This window comes from Pseudopodoces humilis, chromosome 7 (genome assembly GCF_049639895.1).
Source record: "Pseudopodoces humilis isolate 2021_Gansu_Grassland_sample_001 chromosome 7, ASM4963989v1, whole genome shotgun sequence".
Classification (NCBI taxonomy): Eukaryota; Metazoa; Chordata; class Aves; order Passeriformes; family Paridae; genus Pseudopodoces; species Pseudopodoces humilis.
The window spans coordinates 46,876,701-46,896,746 of record NC_142206.1 but is presented as its reverse complement, the minus strand read 5'-3'; the positions used below and the strand labels follow the sequence as shown (position 1 = coordinate 46,896,746).

Below are 20,046 nucleotides of genomic sequence, written 5' to 3'. Positions count from 1 at the left end.
CCCAGTTTGGTGTCATCTGCAAACTGACTGAGGGTGCCCTCGACCCCCTTGTCCAAATCATTGATAAAGAGATTAAAGGAGCTGGCCTCAATCCTGGGCACTGGGGAACCCCACTTGTGACTGGCTGCCAGCTGGATTTAACTGTGTGGACTGAGAGCTGCTCCTAAGGGACTCTGGCAATCAGCCTCCTAAAAAGGCCATAATACAAACATGCTTTTTAATGAACTGTATGTATTTGTAGGCAAACTACAAATGTTTGAACATCTTTGAATCTCACACCTTTATGTATCTAGAATGTATCACTGAGGTATTTATATACCTGTACATATAAATATACATGTATATTTGCATGTGATGCACATACATGTGTGTGAACTCACTGTTCTTGCCAAAGCCAGAACAGCAGCTGTTTGTTTGTTTGAAAGCTGTGTCTCTTCACCCCTTATTGCAAGTGACCTGGGATGTAGTCTGCTAAAAGACAAAGATGTGTTGTCTTGCAGGTGTTCTGTGTGCTCATGTAAACTCATAATGAGTTTACTTCTTTCTGTATGTATGCACCAGAGTCTCGTAGAATTGCCATTGAATTTTGCAATTTCAATTGCAATTGAAGGAACTGTTGCAGATGAAATATGGGAAGAAATATAAATGAGGCTGGAGAAAAAACAAAACTTATATGTACAAACAGGAAAAAGTAAGAAAGAGAATGGACAAAAAGAAAAACATTTCTCTGACCATATTGTTTAGATAATATCTGGTTGTACAAAGTATCACACCAGAAGTAAGGTGAAGCAAGTAAGCTCATGTCCAGAGTCCAGTGATTTTGATGAGACAAAATGAAAGTTGTTTAGCCTGAAAATTGAGTTGACTTCTTTGAAACACATTTCTGAAATGGAAAGTTGTGTTGCTGTGTTTCTTACTGTTTTTTTCTCTTTGCATTCCCATTCTGCCTCTGTTTGAGCCCAGTGCTAGTGCAGTGAGTGCTAGTGCCAAGGACATTGTATTTGTTTTTACCAAAGAAGGTAAACTGAATGAACAGCAGTGAACACTGTCAGCAGTGGTGGGAATGACATGGTAATCAGCATCTCCAGAACAAACAAATGGCAGAAACCTTGGCAGAAGATTCTACTTTGCTGCTCTTAGCAGCTGTAGAGTGCATATCTACAAAAAAACATTTATCAGAAAATAATATTAGCAGACGTTGGATCACTGAAACTCATTCACACTTCTGTGTTAAAATCAGGAGGTGAGTTGGAGTTGAAAGTAAGGAATTCACTTCTTCAGCAAGCAGAATAAAGTCTGCAAGTATTAATTGGGCTGTACAGGCTACTGTTATGGGCAAGGAAGAAAGTCAAAATACAAGAGCTGTTGTTCTTCTTGGTCATATGGGCAATGAGCTGTTTAGCATCAAGAGTGTTACTGAATAGAAGCATCTGGGCCAGCAAAGCAGTATCTCTGCTGGCTAAGTGTCAATGGGAAAGGCTGGCTGGTTTCTTGTCACAGCCATTCCTGGGTGACAGCTGGCAGGAGACTCATAATGTGGTAAATACAGTTTTGGTTCCTGGGAAAGAGCACATTTTAAAGCTGTCCTGTATTCAGCTATAGTTTGCTGTCATTGGCCTGCTGGCTTTTGTCAGCACTGTAGATCTCTCTTTGAAGAGGGTACCTGTGTCTCTTGTTGGAAAGGCACCGGTGGCATACATGTGTTCCTGTCTTCTATATCCTTTAGCTACAACCAGAAAACTCCCTTGTCTTTCTGAGATCTTTTAAATGTGGTGGTTTGGGGTTTTTTGTTTTCTTCTTTTTTTTTTTTTTTTTTTATGTGGTCTTTTATTTTCCCTATTGCTGACTTATCACTGGCTTCTCAGAACATGAGAAGAATAAAAAATGTAATTTCTGGATTGTAATGCCTAAAGTTGATGGAGTCTGTGTGTAAAAACCCCCAACTTTCTCATTTCGCCATATTATATAATGATTTTTGAGAACTAGCCCCAGCTTAGACATAACAGAAGAAGGTGGTGAGCAAAGGAAGACTCCATATATATTTGTTTTAAATATGTTTAAGGAGGAGAATGTCTGAAAAGCTCATCTTAATCTTACTGTTGGCTAGGCATTTACTGGTAAGATATGCAGGAGAAATGGTTAGAGAAGTGGAGAGCTAGAACTTCCCTCAGGAAGGAGAACCTGGGTGAGAGGTCGTGGGAAGCTCTGAGAGAGGGAACAGGAATGAGATGGCTGAGGCAAAGGTGGCAAAGCCGATGCAAAAAGCTGAATGAAGGAATAGGCTGTGATGAGCAGTGTGAGTGATGACCGGGTGATGTCTTTGTTACTGTCCTGCAAAGAGGAGTCAGAAGAAGGCAGGAGCACTTGGAAGGGAGAAAAGAAGCAAAACAAATATATTCTTTCTCTTAGTAAGGCAGTGATGAAATCCCAGTGTTGCCTTCCCCATCCTGTAGCTAAGTTATCTCACTGAAAAGTCCCTCTTGATCAGAGGAAGAAGAATCAATCCCACAGTCACGTTCCTGGAACAAATCCAGTATTGCTTTGCACTGTTTGAGCTGGGAAGGCTCTTATTGTCTCCACAGATCCAAGACCAGAGAGCTGTTAGATCTGATTCACTGTGTAGAACTTCAGTAACTTTTTTCTTGGAACAAGCCCATGAGATGTTTTGCTATGCATGCTTTTCAGAAATTTTACTTTTGCCTTCTAAAACACAGCCAAAAGGGATGTTACAGGCATTGCATTATAAACTGAACAACGCTGAGGCTGTGAATGCTGTTCTTGCTATTTAGTTTGCATTTGGCACTCACTGGTTGGGACAACTGAGGGCTTCTGCTTCTACTCTGCTTTGAACATGAGAATATTGGAAAAACAGAGCTGCCATCGGAAAAAATGCAGTAGCACTTGGGCTTTTGCTTAGGAAAAGGCACACGTCTGCTGGGTTTATGAGCTTTACTTGCTTTCATGTCCTCTAAATAGTCTTGTTCCAGGCCATGGCAAATTTGCCTACTTCATTTGTTCATGGGCATAAAAATAGCAAAAATATTTGTTAGAAGATGAAGGCTGGACTATTTTCTAGAATATAGGGAGTTAAAAATAAACTTGGAAGTTTAATTATGGGATTTAAAAAATTTTCCCAGAAATTTGACTTGCAGAATGATGCAGCTGATGTCGGAGGATTTATTCTCTTTATTGCACTTTGTGGTAGACAGCTACTACCATTAGATTTCCTGTTCATCTTTATCTTTCCTCAATTCTTTTTCTTGCTGAACAGCTTTTTCAATTCATTACTGCGCCACAAATCCCCCTGTGCTCAGTAAGAGAATCATCAGACTATTTATCATCTATGACATACATTGTTGTAATTGCTTTTACATATTATGTCTGGTTTTAACATACCTTATAAATGGCCACTCATTCATGTGGCCACACAGGGAATATCAGAGCACAGTAATGGTTGTGAACCTCTATTAAGATGCATTTTTTAATTTCTCCATTTCTAGACATTCTTGGTTTTACACAGCTAGTGAGTGTACCTGGAAACTTATGGCAGTTAATCTTCTGGAACAGTCATAATCAGAGGGGGGAGAGATGTTAACTTGTTTTCGATCAAGGATGGAAATGAGGTTTTACTTGCCTAAAATAGGCTTATTTCTATCCCTTCAAAAAACTGCTTATTTATCTACACTTTCAAGTTACATGTTAAGTCTGTGATGAGAGACCCCAAAGTCCCTGCTAACAAGTGCCTATAGAAAACTCGTTTTCCTTAAAATTGTAAAAGTCTATTCCCACTTGGGTATGCTTCATGTATGGTTTCCTTCCTCATTTTGTTTCACAGTCCTCCAGAGGCACAACAGTTCATAAAATATAAAGTTAATAACAAAACACTGCCTCAATAGTGTAAATTTAGTATTCAAACTTTTCTCACTGAGGATGTTGCTGGAGTTGGGAAAAACAGCACTTGTGTGTTTCACCCACCCCACATTCTCTGCTCACTTCTAGCTGCCATGTGTGGCAATCCCTCTCCTGTGCTGGATGGAGTAACATCAGAGTAGAAAGATGGAGAAACAGGCAGCACATGCCCACAATTGCACTTATTTGGACCCTCTTGTTCCCATTTCCTCTGATATCTTCCCATCCCCCCTCTCATTTTTTTCATTGTTTGTGTTCTCTCTGTACCTTGATCCTCCTTTTTTTGTTGTTGCATCTCCTAATCCCTCTGCCCGCCCTTCTCCCTGAGTCCTGCCATCTGTTTTCCAGCCTCCAGCCCCATGAGAGCAGAGGGATGATCTGGCTCTGGCACAGGGAGGCTCCCAGGATGCACAAGTGGTGTCTGGGCTTTCCTTTCCTTTATTTTCCAGGAAACCTGCTGGCCTTCTCTCAAGGCTGGGAGCAGATGGGCTTTCTGCAAATGCTCCAGGTGTCTGGCTGGCTCCCTTGCAGCACAAACACAGGGTCTGAGAGCAACTGCCCTGGAATTTTAAGAAAAGGAGTAAAAGAAAATTGTTTATTTCTTAATTAGCACTTTCCTGTTTAAGTGATGGTTTGACTCTTGTCCATTTTTCTTGTGGATACCTCTCTGCAAGGAGCTAAATGTTTGCATCCTAGGTCGTAGGAGGACAGTGTCTTGGTAAGATCAGCTAATAAGCAAGAGTAGACTCAGCAGAGTTTCCCGGCTGTCTGGGGAGGACTTGTGTCATCCCAGTGAGCCAGCGTAGGGGAGCTGGCACATTCCTGCTTATGAAGTTCTACAAGGAACTTTACCATCTTATAAATGGGCAGAAATGAAGCTGTTTGAAAAACATGAGAACCGTTTAGAGGGCATGATTGAATCGGGGATGGAGGTCACTTGCTTTTCTTCAGTATGCATTGCAGGACAGAGGCGCTGTCTGGGGTGTAGAGCTTCACTGTGGTGCCCTGTAATAGTCCTAGAAGTGCTTCTGATTCATTTTGTCACCATGGGCATTCCACTGAAGTATGTGGTAGCTCAGCTCTCCTGTGGGTGAGATGAAAGGAGAGAGGGGTAATTAATCCCTTCCTGGCTTGTTTTGAGGTTTAATTGAACACTCTAAAGCACTTGAGATTGGTAGAGAGGTTTTTAATACTAATACCCTATTTTTTCTAAAAATCTCCTGTAAATAGTGTTACTCTAAAAGGCTTTAAAATATTACTCAAACCTAGCTTGAGAATGAGTGATCTGGGAGTGCCTTTATGTCAACAAACTGTCTCTTACCCATGGGAAGCAACTTCTGAATGAAAGCCCAAGGAGTGGAGCTCTTTAATCACACATGATCTTCTGAAACACTTGTGTGGCTGGTATATCTGCTCAGTGGACCTTTAAGCCTTAGAAGTGTTTCTAGTGGGTAGTACAATCTTACTTTCATTACATGATGTAGCATGTCTGCAAGCATAGAAAAAATTATTGAAAAGGAAACCATGGAATAATCCTGACAGCTAAATTTTCACTACAAGCTGCTAGGGGAGAGAGCAGACTGCCAAATGTTATGTTTAAAACATTAAGAAGCTAATAATTCATTATTATCTCAAGTCTTAATTTCTCACTTCTTCCTATAAACTCTAGCTTGTCCATCCCTGCTATGGTTTGCCATGTCTGTCTCCACTTCCTCATGGGAGGACTGGAGTGGGGTAAGGTCTCACTCAAAGGGCTCTCCCCAGGCAAGGTCAGTTCATGTTGGGAGGCCACCGTTTGTGTGAGTTGCAAAGTTGCTTTGCTGTAATAGCCAAAGGTGTTTCACCTCACATGGTCGTGCAGCAGCACCAATGCCCATCTGTTACCTCACTAAGAAAATAGCAAAGCCTTGGTGCAGAGAGGTTTAGGGTATGGTTTGAATGGCTTTAAGTAGCCCACCTGTCTTTAGGATGGTATAGATGCTGTCACAGTTGGGAAGTGGCCCTGGTGTTTTCCAAAATGAGTGATTTCAAGCCACTGTGCTCACCCCAAGGATAATTGGGATGACATGGTGCACAGACTGGAATTTATGGCTGACAGATGAAGGTGCCCAGAGCACACAAGAGTTACATCTTGTGTCTGACATGATCTCAGAGACATGCTCAAATCACTTGTTCTCCATAACTTAATGACTTGGTTTGGTGTCCCACAGGCATGCTCTGTATTTAGTACCTGGTCTGTATTGCTTTGAAGCTAATGTAGAATGAAACCCAGTGCTGAAACTAATGAAAACTCAGTTTCTTGAAAAACTACCTTCTGACCAAATGAATAGTCTCCCAGTAGTGCCCTCAAAGGAACTGTTCATGAAGTAACAGATTTTTATTTTTTTTTTGCTGTTGGTGAAGGATTTTATGTCATTGTTTATGCTTAAGATTTGTTCTTGAGATTCGTACAGAACAATCAGACTTCCACAGACTGAAATTAAATTTGTGTATTAAATTGTAACTTTTAGGGAAAGAGGAAGCCTTGTGTGCTGCTGCATACAGGGAGGAGTAAGAATAATTATAAGTCTTTCAAAACCAGTTTTTAAATATTCTGCAGAGGAATAAGCTTGTATTTGTAGGGTAAAGTATGAACTAGCATGTTTTAAAGATGAATGTTCCTGTTGAAGAGGAGTCCTGATTGCAAAATCGTAATGGTTACTAATGCAGGACCTGGATATTGAGAATTGTAGTGTTCATTCATACAGTTTACTGATGATTTTTGTAGGGACATTCTCGAGTCGTTATGAAGATGATCATACCTAAAAGTTGTTGAAAAATTTGTAGGTATGTTTGAAAACTGACTTAGCACGTTTGTGTGCCCGGAAATCAGGAAACAAGTTACTTCCTAAGCTGCCTGCATGTGGCTGTGCTGCCTTGCAAGGTTGTGGGAATGGCAGGAACCCCTGTGGTAATTTAGGTCAATGCCTTTGTGCAGCTGTGGGGCTGTGGCTGCTTAACTGATGAGTCAGATTAACTCTCCTTCCCTGGCCTTGGGTCCTGCACATGCCTCTGACTTTCTGTCAGGCCAGAGCAGCCTCACAAGGACATGCTGGTGGTGGAGGAGCACAGTTGCACTCAGTATCTATTTAGTGATAGGTGCAATTGAATAGCCAAGTAAATCAGGGTATAAAATGAAAGTGTTAGTCCCACAATTACACACTCGGGAAGAATGCACATGTGTAGGGATGAGAGCAAACTATATGTGGCCTGTTTCGTTTCTTTGTTTCTCTTTCCTCATCTTCCCCCAGTGTGGATGAGGACAGACTTTTCCTGAACCTAGATCTTTAAAGATGTTTTATTTTCTCATTGAAACTCCTTGCCTTCCTTTTGCACTCTTTGCCTTGCCCTCTGTCTAACTTTGATATACATAATTTCCTTTATTTATTGTTGGATATACATCCAACAATCCACATGAATTTTGTTGAAACAAGCTTGTTCTAAGCTGCACCAGTTCCCCTTGAGGAACTTGAGGCTTTCCCTCTCCTAACCCTAGGAAATCACCAGCAGGGCTGTGCCTCCTCTCCCCACGGCTCCCAGCATATGGTCAGCTCCTCAGGATCTCTTACACATCCCTCATTCTCTGCCCTCTTACCACATGGGGTTTACACTTCAAAGTGTGAACAGGCTTTGATGCAGAACAGGCAGAATTTATTTGCTAAAACATCTATCTCTCAGAGAGAATTTATATGCACAGAATGGTATTCAGCTTTGGGAAGTCTGATTGGCAGCTGTTTTACAGAAGGAGAATTCTGGGCAAGTTTGTTGTGAGTAATCCTCCTTTGCTTCTGCCCATGGTGTTTTTGTTTTATTTTGATGGGGTTTTTGGAGGGAGGAGAACTGTTGGTGGTTTGTTGGGCTTTTTTGCACCCTTGTTGATCACAGCTTGAGAGACAAGCATTGGTCATGTGCATTGAACTATTTAAAGGATATTTTTTCATGATGTATTAATCAGAAAAGCCTTAGAAAGTTATAGGTGAGGATAGCACATCAAGGGAAAAATGTCTTGCCAGATTTGGGATTTTAAACTAATCCATAAGAACTGCATTGTTACATAGAAAATATGGTAGTGTTATAGTAGGCATATAGATATTGTTCAGGCACTTGTTGGAAGGTCTTCTTGTTTAAGGCACATATTTTGGAGGGGATCACTTGCAAGTACTTCTCTGTTATACATATGTACTGATGACCTTTTTTCCTCTCTAGGTAAAAGTATGGATGAAATCAAGAAGCTGCTGTTGTTGGTTCTGGGATGTGCTGTGCAGGTGATCATTCATGGAAAATAAGATTTTTTTTTATCTCTTTCTTTTTCTGGAATGAGAAAATCTACCCAAAGATTAGTGCTGTATGAAGAAATCTTGAGTTCAAGACAGCTTGTGAGCTAAATTGTGAGAAACACAATAGGTGAAGGAAAGAAATGCAGGGGTGAGGAAGCACATTGTGTGATAGCAGTAGCCTCAATTTGTTGCCAGTGCTTACTCAGACACAGGATGTGTACTTTTTAACTTCAATAACACAGTGGGATGAGATAAGTTTTGAACACTGTTCTTGATATCAAGATTGTTGTTGGTTTATTTTCTTACTGTTTTAAAATACAAAGTGGGACAGTACATCTTAGTGCCAAACAAATAGTTTAACAAGTATAAACATTTCTTTAATGAATCATGATTTTATTTGCACAATATTTTGAGTCAAAAATACCAGATTAATAGATACTTTGTACATTAGTATGGGGCTCTTTGTGTGACACTTGTTTAAATAAATAGAGACAATGTATATGGGAAACTCTGGAGGAATGCACCGCAGTTACCAGATAAAGAAATCAGTGTTCTGCTCACCAAACCTCTGAGGCAGTAAACAATGGCCTCGTTGCAGCGGGCCTTTGCTGATAATTGACCTTGTTTGTAGGTCTGCCTTGTGTTTTTGTCATGCCTTAGGACACTTACCCTGCTCAGCAGTGTCAGCTCAATTATGTCAGGGTAAATCTACGTATTGCAGCTCTGAACTGTTAGTCTTGTATTGCAGCACAAAGAATCGTTTTGGCTGCTGTGCATCCTCAGATCTCATTTGCTGGTCTGAGGTTCTTCCCAAGGAGGTAAATGGTTGAGACTCAGAACCAGGCCCCAGAAGGACACTGTAAACGAGTTTAAAAAAACCCTTTTAAATACTGCTTAAGTTCTTCACAGTGCAATGTTGTTACAAGAAGGTAATAACGTTCTTAGTGCACAATCACAGATATACAGCAGATGTCTGCCTCTTCTAAAGCCTTAAGTAAAAGATTTACTAAAATCTGTTTGTCTGAAATGTCACTCATTTTTTATCCAGAATGTTTCCCGTTTTTTTATCTAAAGCATATGTTGATTTAATCCAACAAACAACATTGGGCGTTGATGTAAATAGTATCTAAAGTGATGCATCTCTTTTCATTGCCAAAGCCAAACAAAATGCAAACAGCAAAGTAGACAGGTTAAATGATGCAGTGTAAATGAAGGTTTACATTTGTGCAGCTCCATTAATGAAGCTGTGATGATTTCCTCTGGCTGTTTCCCCACCTCTTGATCACATTGCGTGCTGAACTTGTTTTTTAAAAGCAAAACCAGCCATTTAACTTAGCTTTAATTGTACTCACTAAAATGTTTAAATAATTTAATGCACATTTTGGTTAATGTTCCATATGGAGCAGTGAAGTGTTATACCTTCTAGTATAACATATATAGAGTAGATCATGAACAGTTTTTTATTAGCACTGTAGGTTGAGTTTGTTTGGGTTTTTTTTAAATTTAAATGAAAAATGGAGCACTAAGTTTTAGGGTTCGTAGCACTGTTTCAGTATGTATGCTTTCTTTTAACAGTGTGAAAGAAAAGAAGAGTTTATTGACAGAATAAAACAACTGGATATCGAAACCCAAGCTGCCATTGTGTCACACATTCAGGAGGTAGGATTCTTAGTGTTGTCTATTTTGATGTTCTATCTCTCCTTTCCTTGAATTAACAGGATTTTTTGCAATAAAATATTAATGCTTAGAATTTTGTAATGGATTCATGAACTTTAAAAAAATAATTGAATATGCTACTACACTCATAAGATGGAAATTATAGGTGCTGGGATCATTACTTGGCTTAGTGGTCTTTTAAAGAGAGGCAGCGGCAAATGCCTTGCTTGCTACTTAAAGGTTATGCAGGAGGAGTTGTTGTAAGGATCCATGCGCAATATTGACAAAATCTTGTGTGACTTAGAAGCTGCAGAGCCCCATGCCCCAATGATCTAAGCACTTAGTCCCTGAGCCCTGTGGTAGGTGACACAGCCTGCCCAGTGACTTGCTTCAGACAGGGGTCTCTGAGCTAGATGCTCTTGAAGAGCCAAACTGGATGTATGTTCTCTTTAAAAAGGTGTTTGATCCAATGAAAAGCATTCTTGGATTTCTAAGGCTTCAGAAGAAGGAATGGATATGGATAGGTTTACCAAAGAGTACAGGAGGTCTCTTACTTTGGAGAGCCAAGTGGAAGTGTCCCTCGCTGGGAATGGGTGCTGCCTGTGCCCAGGTGTCATTGCATGCAGGTATAGAAAGCCTGGCACACTCAAATTTGAGGACCAAATAGGGAAAGTATTAAGACAGTATAAGTATTACATTTTCTTAATGTTTAAAAAATAGATTATTTTTCAGAAAGAAAAAAAATCGTGATGAGCTAAGCACATGGTTATAACAAAAGCTGGAACAGTCATTAATTGAACTGAGACTTGCCTGATGTTTCTGCTGAATCAATCAGAGTAAATCAATTTAGGTAGGGTAACAGTTGAAAGATACACTGCTAGCAGCAACCAGAGGTATTTCTGCAGCTGTTACTGCTCCTCCCAGCTGTATCAGCTGCACACTTCTAATATTCATTGAAATCAGGGACTCTTCTTAGTAATGTTCAGTGTGGGATTAGTCCCCTCTCTGTGGCAATCACCTCAGGGTCAGTAAGACAGCTGCACACTTCTAATATGCAAGTGTGTATGCTATTGATCATAATATTTATTTGATCACTTTTAAAAATCAGACTTAATAATTATAAAAAAATGTAAATACCAAAAATTTCTGGGTATTTTTACAGTTAAAGTAGTTGCATTTATTATTTGCAGCCTGGGTTTGGTAAAATAGATGTGGTTTTAAATTTATGAATAGAAGAAACAACTGCATATACGGTGGACAAATATTCAACTCAACCTGTGGAAAGACATACTTTTTTTGTTCCTATTCCTAGGTGACTCACAATCAGGAGAATGTCTTTGACTTGCAGTGGCTGGAGCTCCCAGATATGGCCCCAGAAGAACTAGAGTCTCTCTCCAGGAATATGGTTTTCCACCTCAGGAGGCTCATTGATGAGAGAGATGAATGCACGGAAGTATGAGGACATATCTCTCCCATATGGAGCTCATATGACAAGCAGCAGATGTGGCCTCCATTCCTTCTCTTGTGTCTTGTTTGTCTTGTTTCTATTTCTTCTGCACCTTCCTACTACACATCTGAAAATCTGTAGAAAGAATTTGACATTTCCATTGATTCTGCACTAAGATGTGGTGAAATGATTCGTGGAGGAGTTGAGCAGTCTCTTCATGAGGCAGAGACCAAATGTCTCTGCATGTCTGTGCAGTCATTCAGGCAGTGCTTGCTCATCTCTCTGTTGGCATCTAGCTTCCTGGGCTCCATTGTCTTCTCTAGTTTTTTGATTCATCGATTCCTTTCCCTTCGGATCTCTGGAGAAAACTTCTCCCTTTCTTTAACCTGTTAATCTTCTGTCATGCCTTTGACTGCAATTATGTTCATTAAAAACTGTTAGTTGTTACGGGGTTTTATGAATTCTTCCAGGAAAGCAGACTATTTATTTTGAGCATTGGAAGGGGAATATTTTACTCTTTGGAGCATAGTAGAGATTCCTTTCCACTTCTGTGTAACCTTTCACTACTGACTGTCACTTGAACTCTATCATGCCAGACTAATAATTTCCTAAAACTAAAAATAATTTTTTAGATGTATGTATATATACATTATGTATGTAATGTATAAATACACTATTTATCTCTTGGCACTACATAGTCTTCTGTATTTCCAGGTCATTGTAGATCTCACTCAAGAGAGAGATTATCTGCAATCTCAGCAACCACCAAGCCCTCTGAAAGTACCAAGTCCAGATTCTTCACCAAACCCTGCCAACCCTCTTTCTAATGAAGAAAAGCAGCACCTTGCAGTTGAGCTGGCAGACACAAAGGCTAAATTGAGAAGGATCCGTCAGGAGCTGTAAGTCACCATTATTTTGTGCTTCTAGAGAGACTTGCATATTAAGTCTTGTACATCCTGAAAATGCAGGAGCCTGTTGGCTCCAATACACTGGCTTCCATAGGAGCTCTAAGAATCACACCTTTAAAACCACAGCAGTAGGAAGCTAGTAGTATGTTCCATCTTATCATCTTTCACAATTGGCATTTAAATGTAGACTGATGGCTACTTCCATTCTTATTTTTGTCTCATCTCTCTCTTCCCCCCTTCAAAATACCAACTGCTAGCTCTGCTTTTTAACTTGAAGTGGAAGCTATCTGTGACAGCAGGTGCACCAATGAGATTTAAACACAGGAACTTAATATAAAAATAGAGTTGCAAATTTGGATCCATGATATGTGTATGGTATCATGAGAAAATGATGAAGCTGTCATAACAAAGAATATGCTGGGAGATTTTTCTTTTCCTTTACAGATTCCTGGCAGTGTCCATATAATCAATATTGTTTCAGGAAAGAAAAAAAATTACTAAGATTTTTCTAATCCTTTTCAGGGAAGAGAAGTCTGAGCAGCTTGCAGATTCTAAACATGAAGTTGAGCAGCTCACCCTAGAGCTGCAAAAAATAAAGCAAGAGGTGAGATGGGCTTGTTTTCCTGTGACAGTCTTCCCTATTTAAAAAAAAGTCCTGTTTCAGTGTTAGGCTAAAATTACTATTATGCCTGTTTTATATTGAAGAAATCATCTTAGTCCAGCAAGCTGTTTAAAGATTATGGTTGTGGCATAGAAGTGCTATGCTTCCCACTTAGCTGTTGAGAGCAGTCGCATCTGTTCAGCTTGCAAATAGCTTAGTAGTGCCTGAAGCTTATACAGCATCAGGCATTAGTAATGTCAGAGGTCCAACAACCTCTCTGTCTTGTAGTGAACTGCCTATTAGGAGAATTCTTACTCCTTAACCAGGGGAACATTATTTGTTTATGTTTACAATCAGTAAGTAAGTACAAAAAAATAAAGTTTAAAGTATGTGCTTAAAAGTATTAACTTATATTTTTCTCCCTGCTCACCCGTCACAGAACATGCACCTTGCCTCAGATGCTCGCTCTGCCCGAGCGTACAGAGATGAGCTCGATTCTCTGAGAGAGAGGGCAAACCGTGTGGAGAGACTTGAGATGGAACTGGTTCGGTGCAAAGAGAAACTTCATGATGTGGAATTTTACAAAGCCCGCATGGAGGCAAGTGAAAATTATGAGAAAGATTTGCTGAATAATCCTTAATGTTTGGCTTTTGTTGTGTTACTAGTTTGTGTCATTTCTCATTGAGCTGACCATAGCAGAACGTCAGAGCAAGTAGTTTCATAACATACAGCAATAGCTATTGACTGAGCATCATTAAAACTTCTTTCAGTAGAGGAAGTACTTGGTGCACACAAAAAAAATGCCCATTATTTTCAAAGAGCTCTGCTTAGTTCAGCATTATGTGGCTAAACAGGACAGACCTTTTCTGGATGCTTTTACTAGAGACCAGATCTTTAGTTTAGCTTTAGGTAAATACCCTCTGTTCCAGTGCTGTTCCTTGGACCAACATTTTAAATATCATCTATAGATTAGTTAAGTGAATGTCTGTGTGTTTTTCTTTAGGATTTTGTAGCAGACACAACTGTTGTTAAAATGGCATTTTTAAAGGTGATCTCAGATGAAATCTAGCCAACCCTTTTTGCAACTGTTACTTGTAGTAGAAAGGAGAAAAAATTTGGATCCTCCCTAGTGTCATGAGTGGGGTAGGTCAATAAGGAGTGTGTGGCTTTGTTCCAGTAGTAATGTCAGTTACTCAGCTTAGTCACCTGCAGCTATGCCCATCCTGGAATTATTAATTGAATTACATTGAAAAGACCTTGGAGATTGTCTGGCTGAACTCATTGGCCCAGCATGGCTGATGTCAAATTTAGGTAGGCCTGATCTTACTTTCTGTTCTTCCAGTTCTTTGAGGAATTCACACCAAAACTCCCAAGAATCCCACATGCATAACACTTTGGCCAAAGTCAAATAAATAACCAGATTGCTGAACAAATGGAGGTTTGGTAATTGACAGCCTCACTATCATTAGATAAAATTCCATGTCTGAGGTAGAAGAGTGATGTTGCCAGGCCTCTGGCTGAGAGCACAGACCTTATTTTTCTGCTCTATAAACTCTACTTTGTAGGTGATTTTTTTTTTTCCCCTTCTTTAACCTAAGGGGGCAGCTATGCTTCTTATGAATAGGTTCACTAAAATGGATGGTTATTAAATGTAGTAATAAACTACAAAAGCCTGTCTTGCCTCCCAGTAATTCCCAGTTTGCATTAGGAAGTACAAAGCTCTGCCTCTCTCTGTTTTCCTCCCTCAAGCTGGCAAATCAGTTATGCTCTACCCTGGCACACTGGCTATCAGTGAGCCATCCTGGTATTCCCCTTTCTGACTGTGCACTGGAGGTGTTTAGCTTTACCTGCTGCTCAGTTAATTTACCTGGAGCTCGGAGAGATTTTGTGTCCCCTTCATATGAGATCAAGGGAGTAACCTCCTTGCTTGTCCCAGAGCCAGCAGTTTCCTGCACTGCTGTCTTGCATGTCCTGCACTGCTAATCTTGCTTAACATAGCATTTGGTTAAGAGACCTTCAATTTAGTTTCAAATTTCTTCTAACTCTCCTTGCTCTCCCACCTTGTCAGTTTTTGGTGGAACTACGGAGTGTCAGAGATGAGTATCGCTCCCTGCCACACTGTCAGGGTTTAACCCCAGCCAGCAGCCGAGCCCCTCGTAGCCACTCACTCCCTACCAGTGAGATTAGAGAGCAAATTGAAAGGGTAAAAGCTGGAAAACTCATGGGTTGAGATAAAGACAGTTTGATAGGGAAAGCAAAAGCCACACGTACAAGCAAAGCACAGCAAGGAGTTAATTCACTGCTTCCCTTGGGCAGGCAGGTGTTCAGCCACCTCCAGGAGAGCAGGGCCCCATCGCAGGTTATGGTGACTTGGAGAGTGGAACACCATCACTCCAAATATCCTCCCTTTCCTCCTTCTCCCCACTTTGTATACTGAACATGATGAATATGGTCTGGAATATCCCCTTGGTCAGTTTGGGTCACCTGTTCCAGCTGTGTCTCCTCCCAGCTTCCCATGCAACCCCAACTTCTTCCTCTCCAGCATGGTAGTACAGAAAGCAGAAGAGGCCTTGGCTCTGTGTGAACCCTGCTCAACAATAATAAAACCATCTCTGCTTTATCAACACTGTGTTCAGCCAAATCCAAAACACAGCCCCATACCAGCCATTTGGCCTACCCCAGCCAAAACCAGCACAAATACAGTAGTGGGACCAGTAATATTTCCCATCAATCTGGCACATGTCTAATTTGGAGCCATAGTGTGGCCTTAGAAAAAGTCAGTATTGTAGGAGCTGAGCTTTCCTAATGGGCAACAGGATTGCACAGCTGTCTGTAGGGTGCTGGTGTGGTTTAGAATAGTCAGCAAGTTTCACATTCTCACCACTCCCTCTCCCATCACTGATCAAGTTTTGGTGCAGCCATGGACTGACAGCATTGAGCAGCAGGCAAACTCCATTGGTCTCAGGCTGGTGCATTCAGAGCATTCCACAGGGCTCTATTCTGGGTTTTTACAGTCATAGAGTAGCACAAAGGCTGTGCATATAGCCAGTATCCAGCTTTCTATGGGGCCTCAGTTTTCTGTCAAATCTGACTCAAGTCCTCTGCCTCACTGAAAGAAGAATTAATGTCTGGGGTTAGTATGGTCTCTGCTTAGATTTGTTCAGGAATGTAACATGGTAGAGATTTTTACCTCTGAACAGTACAGTGATTATTCATTTCATGGCATTTACCAGTTGCCAATAGCTTGCAAAGCTCTAACCCTTAAGACGTGAACAAATCATCCAGAGCATGCAGTGAAAATGTGTGTTCAGCATCGGCCACTTTTCTGTGGTCATGTGATACCTTAAGGCTCATAGGGTCTTGACGGGGTTGTTAATAAAGCAGTGCCAGATTGGCAGGTGAGAAGAAGAGGATTTAATGTTGTGCATCAATGCAGAAAGCTATTAAATGAGCCCTTAAAATATTTTCCTTCCTGGTATTGCAGGAGTGCAAAAGATTCAAATATGTATGTCAGTGTAACACATTTAGGGCTTGTGTGGTGTTTTCCTTCTCTGTATGTCTTGACAAATTTTTCAAGAGTGACGTTTTAGTTGGACTATTGTACAAGGAACATGAATGTCCTCTGGAGCCTTCCTGCTGGGGTGGCTTAACAAGATCACAGCTGGGAATGTGAAGGAGCAGCCCAGTGCAGGGCTTCCTCCACAGAGGTACTTCTCTGCTTCTCTTCCAGGACTCATCTCCACTGCACCTTTTGCTGTTCCACAAGACAAGATTATTTTCTAAGGCCAAGGATTATGCTTTGGTCAGTTTTCCTCCTTCTCACCATAATCAAATTTCTATGCAGGATGACAGGAGGAATATCTTGTCAGTTAAAAAAAAATAAAAGCAAAAGCATCTCTTGTATGTTGTCATATGAGTGTTCAATGTTTGATTGTCACAAGATGTTAACTGTGTTATGGCTCAGTAGCAACAGCTTCTGAACCACCTGAAGGCAAGGGTTTGAACTGGGTCTGGATGCATGTGCAAATTCTCTTCTCAGATTTAAGCAATCTCAGTGCTGCTTTAGTTTCTGAAAATGTTTCCCAGTGGCAACATGCCCTGACTGTACCACTTATCCCCAGAGTTGTAACCATCTGAATGCACAGTGCACATTCTTTAAGCTGTTTCAAGTTACGGTTAATAGGGCATCAAACCACAATATGTAATTCATTTTAGAAACTGCAAAAGCTGAGTTATACTCAGTATATTAAACAAAAAAAAAAACCACTTAAAAATCCACAGCCAATTGTTTTTGTTGCTGATTTTAAAATAAACTTATAATGTTGGTGAATTTGTTAATTCAATTACAAATGAACTTTAATTCCAGTGGAATCAGCACCACTCCATGACCACCACCTGCTGACTGTCTAACAAGTGTGATTTGTAGCCAGATAGATTTTTAGGTCAATTGTGTTATTCCAGCAACTTCTGGGAGATGTTAGTGCTGACATGTTTTAGTTAGGACAGCTTTGCTTCCCAGGCCTAGAGATGTAACCTCTACAAAGCTCCCATGGACTAATTATTTAAATTATATGAACTTTTCAATATTAAGACAACCTCAGATCATGGTGATCTGAGAATGAGCAATGTCTACCTCGTCACAGCAGGCATTTCCACCTAGTTATTAATTTAATATTTCATCAGAACTGCTTTGAACTGGCATGACTGCCCATCCTGGGTGCTCAATGGAAAGTACTTCAGTTTTCCATATACTGCAGCTCCCACTGGAGTGTGGTTTGTACCAGAGCCTGCATATTTGTACTTACTTGGCACACAGTTTGACTCTTGATGAGACACTAAAATAACTAGTTTTTGCTTGGTAGGCAGTTTTAAGGATAGTTATGATGTCATGTCTTTGAGGTCAGACACCACTTTAGTTCTTAGGGCTGTGGTCCAGATTGAGTGTGGTGATCTAGCAAAGTAAACTCTTGGCACATTGTTATTTCATTACAGATATTCTGGCAGCTTCCATAACACCTAGCCGTTTTTATGCCATGTACTTCTGGTCTGTCATCTGTTTAGTGTCAGCCTTTTAAGTCTGCCCACCTTGAAGTGACCCTGTTAGATCAGACTTGGCCCAAAATGCAGGTTCTGTAAACCTAGTGTTTCAATATTATTGTTATTTTAGTTACTTGCACACTCAGACATTTTAATTGAAGATGAACCACTTTATAAACACTGACATACTTCTCCTTTTAATGCTACTATAGTAGGGAATTTTTTTCTCTCATGATTTGCAAGTTGGTAGCTGACCCACTGAGAGATCAAGGGCAGTATGGTGCTGCATAAGGTAGACTTTACATATTATACCATGTACAGTCAAGCTGCAATAAATTATGATTATGAAGGGCTTTTAAATGATGGCCCCCTGTAGTATCAAAAGGCGAGAGGAGTGGCTATCATCAGACAGTCTTAATTCATTCTTTACATCTATCTTCCTTCTTTGTCCTTTTCTTCGTCCTTTTTTCTTTATTGTTTTTGTTTTTTTGGTTTTTTTTTTAAATAAGTGAGCCATATAAGGCTTCTTAAGGCTGATTCCACCCCAAAAAATGAGAATCCAGTCGCTGATTAAGCTATGAGAGTGATTTGCTCATGCCTGGTGATCTTTTAGGAATCTCCTTGGTTTGGATGTTTGTGGTCTGAGAGACCAGACATGAACACTGTGTCAGCAGAGACATCACATTTGAAGTCAGTTATCCAGGAATAAACTTGTCAAGTATTTTGTCCTGTTTGCACATTTTTCTGGTTTTGCATATTTAATTGGAAGAGCAAAATGGATGGGGAGAGAAGGGAGGAAATCAGAGAATGACAAAGTTTCTGTAGAGAATCAATCTGCTTCTTGCCCAATTGTAGCTCATCTGGGGAAAATTCCTTACTGTGTCCATTTAATCTTTGAAAATGCTGATGCATTCCTGCCATAGAACATTTGCCTTGGACTCAAGACTTATCTGACTATCAACAAAAGTAAAAGTTAGCAGTGAGGTATTATGGCTTAAACTGAGACATATTTGATGAATGTGTTTAAAACGTGACCAACATTTCATGGCCAGATTTCATGCTTTGGATATTTCATGTTTCCAGAATAAGATACTTAAATGCAGAGAGTTTAATTTGTTATTTGCAAGGAACAGTTGCAGTGCAGTATAATTAACCTGTTTCTAATGCTGTGGCTACAGCAAAGTAATAAATTAAGCTTCTACTCAGTAAAACCAGATCCAAAAGCTCTAATGAGTAAGCGATGTGGCTTGTGCAGTTCATGCTCATGTGTTTAGTGGGGAATTGGCAGGAGTATTAGGTGATAAGTAGAAAACAACTTCTATTGTTCAAGTGAATTAAAATTCTGTTCATGAGAGAGAGAGAAACTTTATTAACAGACATTCACACAGGAGTGTACTGAAAAAGGAATGTGGATCTTGAATGCATTGATGGATACTATTCCCCATCCCTTGAAAGTAAATAATCTATTTTGGAGCTGGGAAAAAAAGGGACTATAATGAATTGGCAAAGGAATTGGTATTATAAAAGTGGAATTGGAATTGAACATTTGCTTTTCTGTATGTATCTCTTGCTTTAGCCTTGTATAAAGCAAAAGAAATTCTGTTTAGCTTGTAAAATTCAGGGAAAAAACCCTAAGAAATATTATATTTATTTGCATAATAATTCAAAGATAATAAAACATAGTATCATCTCTCATTAAAATATTAAGTAAAAGTCTTTCTATGTAACAAACATGTTAGATTTCCTTCTTGTTTTTTTGCACTGCCACTTTATGAAAATCACTTGGTCTATGAAAAGTCAGTAAGAAATTAACACTGTTACTTTTTTTTCCTAGGAATTAAGAGAGGACAACATTGTACTGATTGAAACAAAGGCCATGTTAGAAGAACAGCTAACCATGGCAAGAGCTCGTGGTGATAAGCTGCATGAATTAGAGAAGGAAAATTTGCAGTTGAAATCCAAACTTCATGATGTGGAGCTGGTATGCACTTTCTTTTTCATTATGCTATTTTTTTAAACTTTTTTATCCTTAGATTACAAAATCAAGTCACAGAAATTGGTGGAGACAGGCAAATAAATCAATAGTACTTTTGAAGAAGTTTTTAGATTGAACTTTCTGTACATGAATTCCTGAGATAGTATAATGTTAACAGTGTAAATATTGCCAGTGCT

General features: G+C 39.9%; 1 protein-coding gene across 2 annotated transcripts in view; it reads left to right on the top strand.

The window, feature by feature from the left end:
- Positions 1-20,046, top strand: part of CCDC88C (coiled-coil and HOOK domain protein 88C) — a 95,980-nt gene that overhangs the window by 39,790 nt on the left and 36,144 nt on the right. For both annotated transcript variants that reach the window (XM_005520190.3, XM_014249934.2), the window contains exons 5-11: positions 8,155-8,213; positions 9,801-9,884; positions 11,194-11,334; positions 12,043-12,227; positions 12,759-12,840; positions 13,277-13,435; positions 19,709-19,855. In XM_005520190.3, coding sequence (XP_005520247.2) covers positions 8,155-8,213; positions 9,801-9,884; positions 11,194-11,334; positions 12,043-12,227; positions 12,759-12,840; positions 13,277-13,435; positions 19,709-19,855 — 857 coding nt within the window. The remainder of the gene's footprint in view (positions 1-8,154; positions 8,214-9,800; positions 9,885-11,193; positions 11,335-12,042; positions 12,228-12,758; positions 12,841-13,276; positions 13,436-19,708; positions 19,856-20,046) is intronic.